We start from the raw sequence: 11,477 nt of genomic DNA on the forward strand, positions 1-11,477 counted from the left end.
GTCCTGCTGTGTTAGGGTTGATTTGGAGGAGTGCCCGAGCCCGAGTCCGACTTGTAATAAATAAACCCTAATGCTATTACATCGGAGATGAATCCTTGGTGATTTGAGGGGTTCACGCTTCCTGGCACAACAAACCAAGGTCCTACCGTACGCCTCGCTTCCGGGAAGTGAGTAAAGCACCGGTCGCGCGCTATACACGTCACTTCCTCCTGGAACCCGGATAAAGAAGTTCCCACATTACTGTTACTGCTCGCAACCGCTGCTCTACAGACATGGCTCTGCCACCTTTTTTCGCCCAGAGCCGTCAGGGGCCGCCGCCCCCGCAGCCACCGCCTTCCGCTCCATTCGGCTGTCCGCCCCCGCCGCTGCCCTCTCCGGCTTTCCCGCCGCCCCTTCCCCAGCGACCCGGCCCCTTCCCTGGGGCGTCCGCCCCCTTCCTCCAGCCTCCGCTGGCTCTGCAGCCCCGCGCGCCAGCCGAGGCCTCCCGCGGCGGCGGTGGTGGCGGTGGTGGCGCCTTTTTCCCGGTGCCACCCCCACCGCTGCCGCCGCCGCCGCCGCCTCAGTGCCGGCCCTTCCCGGGGCCGGACGCCGTCGAGCGTCCACGGCCACCGCCTCCAGGCCCCGGGCCGCCCTGGAGCCCGCGCTGGGCCGAGGCGCCGCCGCCGCCGCTGCCTCCCGACGTGCTCGGAGACGCGGCCCTGCAGCGCCTGCGTGATCGGCAGTGGCTGGAGGCGGTGTTCGGGAACCCCCGGCGGCCCGGCGGCCTCCGGACCCCGCGCACACCCGCCGGGCCCAGCCTGGGCGAAGTCCGCGCGCGGTTGCGTTCCGCTTTGCGTTTGGTGCGGCGGCTACGCAGCTTGGGGCAGTCCCTGCGCGAGGCTGAAGCCGACGGAGCGGCCTGGGCCTCCCTGCACGCTCAGGCGGCGCCACTGCGAGCGGAGCTAGCGGAGCGGCTGCAGCCGCTGGCCCAGGCCGCCTATGTGGGCGAAGCGCGACGGAGGCTGGAGAGGGTTCGGCGCCGCCGGCTGCGGCTTCGTGAGAGGGCCCGGGATCGGGAGGCCGAACGGGAGGCGGAGGCCGCGCAGGCCACGGAACGGGAGCAGGAGATTGACCGCTGGAGGGTGAAGTGCGTGCAGGAAGTGGAGGAAAAAAAGCGGGTGAGAACCAGTATGCGCTCGGTGGTTGTAGCAGTGGTGCCTGGAACCCGAATCTGCGTGCTAGTTAGCTTGGATGCTTATCCGTGAAAGCTAGCCTTTGCCACCTCTTTGCTCTGTATTCCGTGTTGACGATGTGTGGTGCATACATAAAGCTCTAGAGCTTGGACTATAAAGTCCCTTAAACACAGGACAGGCTCACACTGGTGCATTTCTGGGAGGACACACCTCCTGTGTCCTGCTTCAAAGTTGGATCCACTTACTGAGGGTGCTGTACTAACTAGTCTTGGTATTAACTTTTATACTGTCCTAAAGCATGCAAATTTAGAGGACTTGGACCACACCTAGAGACCTTTATAACCTAATTGGCTGATGAGGTTGATAATAGTTCTCTCCGGGATTCATTTGTTTTGGTTTGGTATTATGAATAATAGTGTATCGGGTGGTGTGGGTCTGTCTGGTTCAGGTGTTTCCTGGTACTTGACCTCTTATTCAAATGGTTGAATTAAGGACTCACACAAAATTGCAAAAATAACAAGAAAACTATATTCAAAAACAATGCAGTAAGTAGCAAGTGCGGATTAGAAAGGAAAACACTGTCAACAGATTGGCAGCCACAAGGCCCATCCGATTCGCGGGTTATTTTTGGAGAGTGCATAGCCCAGTCCTGTGGCCTCTCAGGTTGCTGTGCTGTTCTGTCCATACCTCATCACCCCTGTTCAGTACTCACATCTATAGTAGACACTACACTAGTGTCCTGCACACAATCCCGAGGAATTCATTACCCCAATTTAACAGATTGAGGCTTAAAGCTGCTAACTTGACAGCAGTCACAAGTTTGTACCAATATTACTTCAGATTTAATCCCAAGTTGTCTGATTTCAAAGCTTGTCTGTCTTGTTTTCTTCAGTAGAACCAGGGAGAAAATAGGATTTGCCAAGTGCTGGTTTCCTCATTTCCTTTGAATGCTATTATTATTGTTGCTGTTGTTTCAGAGTTTCATTTTGGGTTTTGTGATTGTTTTGCCTGTGTGTGTGTGTGTGTGTGTGTGCACTGCATGTGTGCCTACTGCCTATGGGGTCAAAAGAGGACATTGGATATTATTAGTTTTTGAAAATATAATTACGTAATTTCCCCCATTCTCTTTCTTCTCTCCAGCCTCTCAGTGCATCTCCCTTGTTCTCTCTCAAATTCATGGCCTCTTTTTCTTTACTTATTGTTACATCTATACATAAGTACAACCTGACTAGTACATGTAATATTACTTGTATGTATATGATTTCAGGGCTGACCACTGCTAATGAATTGGGAAAACGGTTTCTCTTGCTCTCGGCATTTCCCAGTTGCCTGTGGTTGTCTAGGGCTGAGGATCTTGGAGCTTTTCCACTCCCGTGCTAGCATGTCTGTTGGTGGTGTTCAGGTGCTATTGAGACAGTGCTGAGGGCCCTTCTGCCCTTCCTACTTTGTAGTCAGCAAGCACTCGTTTTAGGTAGGGTTTTTAGTGCTGGGATGAAATGCCATGAGCAAAAGCAACTTGAAGATAAAGGTTCATCTCACTTCCACATCCCAGTGTACCATGAAAGCCAGTCAGGACGGGAACCTGGAGGCAGGACCTGGCACAGAGGCCATGGAGAAATGTTGCTTGCTAGCTTGCTCTTCGTAGTTTGCTCGGGTGCTTTCTTATATGCCTAGGACCACTGCCCAAGGGTAGAACCTCCCACAGTTTTACTGGGCCCTCCCACATCAGTCATCAATTAAGAAAATGCATCATAGGCTTGCCCAGTGGCCTGTCTGGTGGTAGTGCTGGGGATGGCTTCTCAATTGAGTTTCCCTCTTCCCAAAGGACGCTAGCTTGTGTTAGGTTGACATAAAATAGCCAGCACAGCCTCCTTTTTCCTGGGGTCTGCCACTGCCCTATAGGCCAGTATGGTACTGCTGGAAAGTGTACTGATTGTGAGATTTAGCATTGTACCCTCAGGAATGTCAGCACAAAGGAGGCAGTACTTTAGTCTGAAAAAATTTAGTCTCGGGGCAGTGGTGGCACATGCCTTTAATCCCAGCACTCGGGAGGCAGAGGCAGGCAGATTTCTGAGTTCGAGGTCTGCCTGGTCTACAGAGTGAGTTTCAGGACAGCCAAGGTTACACAGAGAAACAAACAAACAAAAGGCAGTAGATCAGCCAAGGGTAGTTTTCCTAGCAGAAGACTGAAGGAGCATGGTAATTGGCTGTAATGCTGGAATTGCAGGCACTTATATAAGATAGATGGGAGAGAGAACTAGGCGAGCAGATGAGGCTATGGAAGGCAAATAAATCCTAGGAAGATTAGCCTCCTATGTGTAAAAGATGATTGTGTAGAAGCCGTCTTTAGGAGCAGTGAAGGTCAAACTTAGACTCTTACTCTGAGGTATTGTAGAGTCCTAGGCTTTTCCAGTTCCACTCCTTGGGAGCCGGATCTTTCAGGTCTGTTAATCTGCATTTTTAGAGTTCCAGCTTGACAAGATACGTTAGAGTCAGGCATTCCCTGTACCATCCCTTAGGAAACACTGAGGAACAAGGGCTCAGTACAGATACTGCTGCAGAGAGGGTCGCCTTAAGGAAGGTTCTATGGAGCTGGGTGGGGCAGCTCACAACTGTGCTAGCACTCAGGAGGCTGAGGCAGGGGTAGTGCTGCAGTTTGAAGCCTGCCTGGCCTACAGAGTGAGATCATCTCTCAGAGATAAATAAAACAAAACCAAAAAAAGGGGAGACATCTATATGACCAGCTGGGAGAGGCAGATCACACCTGTGGGGGGCTGAAGTAAGATCTCTCTTTTAGTCCAATACAAGGCTCTTACTCTTACATTAATAAAATATACTAGAAGAACAATTATGAAAACTATCAGGTAAAGTTACATTCACAATGTCCAGTTCATTTGTATTTAGCAACCTTGGAGAAAGTACTATCTATCCTGTCTTGATGAGTTCAAAGTTCTGCACTTAAATCACTTTCTATCATATCCATAAATTTACCATCCTATAAATATTGAATCCCAAACAGCTTAAGCTTAGTTATGAGACTATAACTATCTAGTCTTAAACCCCATGAGAGACCTGAGACGGAATAAAAATTAACTTGAGTAAGCAGGAAATTAAAATTTGGAAGCAAGCAGCTCCCCAAACTATAGAAATGACAGACAAATCTGGCTGCCTGGACAGACACCCAAGGTTCCGCTGCTACATGGGAGCATCCATCTTTGGTCTTCTGTCCCAACATAGGGCAGACCTTTCTGTGAAGCAAGAATCAGGAAGGACTTGCCTACCTTGACCTTGCAAGTCTGGCAGTTGGCTTCCTCCATATCCTGCTTGCCCTCAGCTTGGACAGCATGCTGTCTGCAGTAACGACAAGGGCAGTTTCTTGCCCAGTGGCAGCTTGCCAAATTTGAGGCAAACTCCATATGAAGGTTCTTTGATGCTCATCATCTTCTTTGAAGTAGAATGGGGGTGCTGCCAGGAAGATTCATGTTTCACTGTCATGAAAAGCCTTTATTAATAAAACATCCTAAGTTCCATATTCTGTAGATCTCTGAGGTTTTTTTGAAGATCATTATCTGTAGTTTATCTGAATAGGAAATGTTGCTTGTTTCTAGCTAGCCACTATCTGGTGAACTTTGGAAACATCTACAAGAGGCTAAAGAAAGCTTATTTTTATAATAAACTAAACTAGTACCTAACGTGACTATAAGTTTGATTACTAAGTTGTATCTCTTTATATTTTTAGTATAGAATAGAGTTTATTTAGGGTATGGGGAGGGGAGTTAAGAGAGTAGCAGAGGCAGAGAGAAAGGCAGAGAGAAGGCAAGAGTAGAGAAGTAGAGGCCAGCCATGACCATGTGGAGAGACAGGGAAGGGGATGGGGAGAGAGGGGGAACAAGGGGGGCAGGAGGCAAGGGAGAGGGGAGAGAGAGAGTAAGAGTACAACTTGTATTCCTTAATTATCCTAAACAGTTTGCAATAACAGCTTACAAAAGGACTAGCACTTCACATTGCTAGTTGCATAGGTACAATACCTTTAATGAGTTAAAACATATATACAATATTTGTAGCAAAAATAACCTTAAATTTGTATCAGTATACAGAATCCATGCGAAATGTAAAATATTTTGTTAATGCTATTTAAGTATATCAGGAATCTGCCCTTGTATCCTTTCATTCCATATACCCTGTTTTTCTTTTCATCCCTTCTTCCTACCTCTTCCTGTAACACTAGGTAGGAGGGAAAGAAGGAGAGAGGGAAGAAAAGGAAAGAGAGATCTCTGAATCCAACTTCCTTTACTTTGTTTCCTCTCTGACCAAGAGCATTAACAATTTGTGACAGCTTAAACAACAACAAACATCCATCGTCCAGGGAATAACCCAAACCCACCCATCCCACCTTTTGGGAAATGGGGTATTCTCTTAAAATTGTTTCCTGATGTCTTGGGGTGGGAGTTTTCTTTTGGGGTTCCTAAGAAAATTGGGATATTGGCCACGTCCTAAGAAAGCTAGCAGTACATTTGTTGTTCAGTCTCTGTGTGATGGGAAAGTGCGGGGCTTAACTAAAGTTCTGGCTGGATGATCTTAGCTGTTTTGAAATTGTTTTTGACGTAGATATTTGAGGAAACAGCTGTTGAAGCAGTTCATGAGGTTGGATCACCTGGGCTACTTGTCTTCTTTGGTTTCTGAAAACATATAAACTTTTAAAAGTAATATACATTTCTACACTCGCACATGTAAGGAATATAAAGTGTGTACAACTCGCACATGTAAGGAATATAAAGGTGATTCTCTGCTCTTTGAGCAGGAGAAATGCATCTGCCAACTTATAAGCCTGTTTGGACATAGAACCAAACTGTAATATACATTTCCATCCTTGCAGGCTGGAGAGATGGCTCAGGGGTCAAGAGCACTGACTGCTCTTCCACAGGTCCTGAGTTAATTCCCAGCAATCACATGGTGGCTCACAACCATCTGTGATGGGATCTTGTATTCATATAAATAAAATAATTAAATATTTAAAAAAATTTCCATCCATGATATTTGAAAGGATGACATGTAATAATAGTTCCTGAGGACTCTCTAGCCAACAAGATTTATTGGCCATGTAGAAGTATTTCTCAGCCAGTCTTAGAGCTGTTCCCATGTAGAGGGATTAGCATTTACCACCTGCTTTGTTGTTCTTAGTTTCTTTCTTCCTGTCTGCAGCCAGAATTTTCAGGGTCTCCCCCAGTCAAATCTGATCTTTATTAATTTTTGATAGAATCCATAGCTTTTCATCTGCTGTTGAAACAAAGGCAAAACCTCTTCTCTAATGTAACACACTTCCATTCTGAGGTCAATACATATATATAGGTGGGCTTAATTCCTCAGTCCTTTCTAAAATCCAGTACTTTTCAGTAGCTGTGCTATGTGTCTCATTGACATTTAAATTTTTTAAATTCAATATCATCATTTAATCTATTTTTGGGAGATCCTATATCTTCTGTTTTATGATCCTATGCTTCTGTTTTAAAGCATAGCTAGATCCTTTTACAATGCCTGACCTGTAGGGTTATAAGATATATCTGTAACATGTTTTATGCCATAATGTCTAAAAAAGTGTTACGTTCTCCTGTATACATATGTTGGGGGATAATCAGCTTCAATCTGCAAAGACATCTCCAAAATAGCCATCATTTATAAATGGGTGATCTCAGAATCGTCCTTTTCCTTTTTATTTTTATTTTTTTGGTTTTTTGAGACAGGGTTTCTCTGTGTAGCCCTGGCTGTCCTCGAACTCAGAAATCCACCTGCCTCTGCCTCCCAAGTGCTGGGATTAAAGGCATGCGCCACCATGCCCGGCATGTTTTCCGTTTTTTAACACAAAAAAGTATTTTCTTCTTAATCTCTAACTCCTTTTGGTAACTTATTATTTTCAAACTTTTTTCTATGAGCACAGGCTTACCTGATTAGAGGCTTGTCTGTGCTTGGGATTTCAGCTTCTCTGTTTGGGCCTGGTTTCTGCACACCTGTAGCAGTCCCTCTGTGCCATGAGTCATTCACTAAATTTTCAGCCCTCCGCCTGACTGGCCTCAGCATAGCCTGCGTTCCTGTGGTCATCTTGGGCCCATGTGCCACCATGGGCTGGGCTGCTGTTTGCCAACTCACACTAAGGCTGCCAAACTTCACAGTGGCTTCAGTTCCAACCCCTCCATCCCCACAACTACAGTCTTTAGGAAGTTTTACCACCGCACAGGGCCTTGCCTCCCACTTAGAGCAGCATGAGGCTCTGGGGAGACCTTGCCTTTGGGGCCCTGCCCGGAGCCTCTGGTTCTTGCTCCCTACCAGCAGCCGCTTTGGTATGAAGAGGGGAGGTGTTGTATGTGAGGGGGATAGGGGAGTGTGTGTCTAAAGGAGCCCTGCTTTGATATGGGGGGGGGAGGAGTGAGGGAATAGGGGAGTGTGTGTCTAAAGGGGCCTTACTTTGGTATAGAGTGGGCAGAGGTCTTCTGCTCCTGTTCCTGTGGAGTGCTTGTTCAGCCTTCCACCCAGGACTTCTCTCAACCCTTAAGCTTTGATTTCTAGCCCCATGTTGGGTACCAAATGCAAAACTAGGAACTTTTCTACGTGTGCTCTTGCTTTCAATAATGACGCAGAGACCTTTATAATTAGTAAAAGCTTTATAAGTTATTAAAGGCATTATAGTCGGGCTGATTCCGATCTATTCTAAGCCACCTGTGCTGACCTGGTTACCTACCTGTCACCTTGTTCTCACTTTGGCCTCCTTCAGAAATGTCCCCATGTGCCTTCCCAGGCCCCACCTGAGATCCTCTTCCTTTCTCTGGGCTCAGAAGTCCTGTCATTTCCTTTCCTGCCTACCTATAGGCTGTTCAGCTCATTGTTGACCAATTAGAAGATGGTGGAGAACAGCGTTTTATAAAATACTGAGTCAGGAGACACTTCATAATGACAGTGCCGAAGTCCAGACTGCAACCAGATCTGTAGGTATAGAAATCAGCATTAGAAAACAGTGCACAAAAACATCCTCCAGCAAAGATGCAAAGATAGGGAGTTCAGTCAAGGCCAGCTTGGGCTACATAGAGGGTAGTCTCTGCAGCAACACAGTTGTATAATTGATCGGCAAAAGGAAAGAAGCCCTTGGGCAGAGCCATTGTACCATGCTACACCTAGACAATTGAAATATAAACTGTAGCTGTGGTGTGCCATGTCTTGGTCCTCTGAAATCTTGTCTCCAGGGAGGTCTGAGCTCTCAGGTGGCTCCTCTTACAAGTTCTTTTCCCCCTCCAGGAGCAGGAACTTAAAGCAGCTGCTGATGGGGTCTTAGCTGAAGTAAGGAAAAAACAATCAGACACCAAAAGGATGGTGGACATTCTGCGTGCTTTAGAGAAGCTGAGGAAACTGAGGAAAGAAGCCGCAGCAAGGAAAGGTAAGGGCAGCTTGTACTCACCAACCGGTTGTCGCTACGCCTCGGCCTCCTGTGTAGGTCACACTTCTGTGACCTCACTGAGGGCTTGTTAGGGCAGTTGTTTGTAAGGGGGAAGATAAATATTTGCTGTTTGAGTTCTTTATCTTATGGAGAACAAAACAGAAGCCCCCCATTTGTTTGTTTGTTTGATAGTGATTTCAGGATTTTAGTGTGGTCTGCTAAATGAACAGCAATGGCATTCTTACTGAGATGGAAACAGGAGGAAGTCTTGCGTTAATTGTTTGATTTTCAGGGACTTATCCTGGATGAGAGTTCATCAGTCAGGGGTTGGGGATGACTAAGTGTGTAAGAGTATGCATTGAAATCCCCAACCCGTGCAAAAGGCCAGATGTAGTTATATAAACCTCTAGTCCCAGTGCAGGAACGAAGTGGGTGCTTAGACAGGAGGATGGATGGCGCTTGCTGGGGGCCAGCCTAGCTCCAAGTTTAGTGAGAGGTCCTGGTTCTCCTTTCTTCTCTTTTTCTTTCTTTTTTCTTTTCAAGACAGGTCTTATCTGGCTGTGTAGCCCTGGATGATCTGAAGCTCACTCTGTAGACCAGGCTGGCCTTAAACTTGTAGAGATCCTCCTGCCTCTGTCTCTCTCCTGACTACTGGGAAGCCTAAATGTTTTTTCCCTCAGTGATTTATTTATTTTTATTATATGTGAATTGGTGTTTTCCCTGCATGTATGTCTGTGAGAGTGTTGAATCCTCTAGAACTGGAGTTACAAACAGTTGTGTGCTGCCATGTGGGTGATGGGAATTGAACCCATGTCCTCTGGAAAAGCAGCCAATGTTCTTAACTGCTGAGCCTTCTCTCCAGCACCGAGAGACCCTGTTTCAAGGGAAATAGACAAAGGGTGATAGAACAGAACACCTGATGTCCTCTGGCTTCACACTGAACATCACACACACACACACACACACACACACACACACACACACACACACGTTAGTTAGCAAGTAGCATGAGCTGGGATGTAATGAGTAAGGGCCAAAAAGACAAACTTTTGGGAATGTCAAAGTAAGGGTTGATGAAGAAACCAAAATAGGCCGGGCGTGGTGGCGCACGCTTTTAATCCCAGCACTCGGGAGGCAGAGGCAGGCGGATTTCTGAGTTCGAGGCCAGCCTGGTCTACTGCTTGTGGACGTTGTACATCGTGGTGCGGAGCCTAGTGCGCACCACGATGTACAACGTCCACAAGCAGGGATTTGAACTCAGGACCTTTGGAAGAGCAGTCAGTGCTCTTACATGCTGAGCCATCTGGCCAGCCCACAAGTTGAGATTTTTTTTTTTTTTTAAAGATTTATTTATTTATTATATGTAAGTACACTGTAGCTGTCTTCAGACACTCCAGAAGAGGGAGTCAGATCTTGTTACGGATGGTTATGAGCTACCATGTGGTTGCTGGGATTTGAATTCCGGACCTTTGGAAGAGCAGTCGGGTGCTCTTACCCACTGAGCCATCTCACCAGCCCACAAGTTGAGATTCTTAACTGCATGGTAAAAGTCAGGGCTGCAGAGAAGATGAGGTTGATCTTACTGTCATAATCAGTGGCTCAGTTACCTTGCCTTGAGAGTGTACTCCTAAAAGCAAGCAGACGTGGTGACGCTGTGCCTTTCTCTTGCAGATGAGTTCCCACTCGCTCACCTCTTACAGCCATTCCGGCAGTATTACCTCCAGGCTGAGCACTCCTTGCCTGCGCTCATTCAGATAAGGTCAGAAGGGCACCCTCTGCTGTCCCTTTTTCTTGGGTGTGGGCGCTCTTGATGACGTGCTTTTACCATTGAGGTCTTTTTTAAAAGTTCCTTTTGGGTGTGCAGTGTTGCCTAGTTTCAAAAGCATCTCTAGCCGGGCGTGGTGGCTCCCAGCACTCGGGAGGCAGAGCCGGGCGGGTTTCTGAGTTCGAGGCCAGCCTGGTCTACAGAGTGAGCTCCAGGACAGCCAGGGCTACACAGAGAAACCCTGTCTCGAAAAACCAAACAAACAAACAAAAACAAACCAAAAGTATCTGTAAAGTCCTCGTTAATTCTTGGAAGTCAGGGTCTCCATTTGAACAGGTAAAGAAACTGCGACTTGACTGTGACTGCTCTGTAGATTATGTTGTCCTTGAGTTCAGAGATCTACTTGCCTCCCTTTGTTGCTGGGATTAAAGGCATACACCACCATAGCTGGCCTTGTTTTCTTAATTTTAGTGCTGAGTCAACTCAGGAAAAGAAACCTTTTTTCCTGAATGGTTGCCCATGGAGGCGAAGGCCCATGCTGACCCCTGTGTGCCTGTAGGTTTGAGCATCGTGCTCTCAACTGAACTAGCTACTTAGAGGAGTTGGGTGATTCTCGGCTGTGTAGGCTGTGACAGCATCTTTTCCACATTCAGTCTTTTGAGAATCAGTGATTGGATGCCCCAGGCAGTGCAAACTTGCTGCCTAGTAGCATCTCTTTGTTTTCTAGGCTCCAACATTTTAGGACCTAGGGATCTCAGAAAAATGGCTTGAAATACTGGAGACGTCTTCCAACGTTCCAGCAATTTCTGAATATTGGAAAGGAATTTTCTGGCATATTGAGTTTATTTTTCAGAAAAAGTTCTAACTTCATTGCACAAGTTTTAGCCTTTAAATGAATTATTGATGGTAGGTTCTGTCAAGTTATGGTGAATATTGAGTCATAGAATATTAGACAGTGCATTGCTCCTGAAGGAGACAGGGCCAGGTAGACAACTGAGCTTTTTGTCTCACAGTTTTTTGGGGTCTTTTTGCTTTTTTTTTCTTTTAATGTGATTTGGATAGTTTGTGCGTGCGCGCGCGTGCGCGCGCGCGTGTGTGTGTGTGTGTGTGTGTGTGT

General features: G+C 46.8%; 1 protein-coding gene across 1 annotated transcript in view; it reads left to right on the forward strand.

Annotated features, from left to right (window-relative positions):
- The first annotated feature begins 221 nt into the window (after window positions 1-221).
- Window positions 222-11,477, forward strand: part of Pdcd7 (programmed cell death 7) — a 13,287-nt gene continuing 2,031 nt past the window's right edge. The window contains exons 1-3 of the mRNA XM_029543583.1: window positions 222-1,157; window positions 8,457-8,682; window positions 10,267-10,354. Of these exons, the coding sequence (XP_029399443.1) occupies window positions 273-1,157; window positions 8,457-8,682; window positions 10,267-10,354 (1,199 nt within the window). The 5' untranslated portion in view covers window positions 222-272. The remainder of the gene's footprint in view (window positions 1,158-8,456; window positions 8,683-10,266; window positions 10,355-11,477) is intronic.

The sequence above is a fragment of the Mus pahari genome, chromosome 10 (genome assembly GCF_900095145.1).
Source record: "Mus pahari chromosome 10, PAHARI_EIJ_v1.1, whole genome shotgun sequence".
Taxonomy (NCBI): Eukaryota; Metazoa; Chordata; class Mammalia; order Rodentia; family Muridae; genus Mus; species Mus pahari.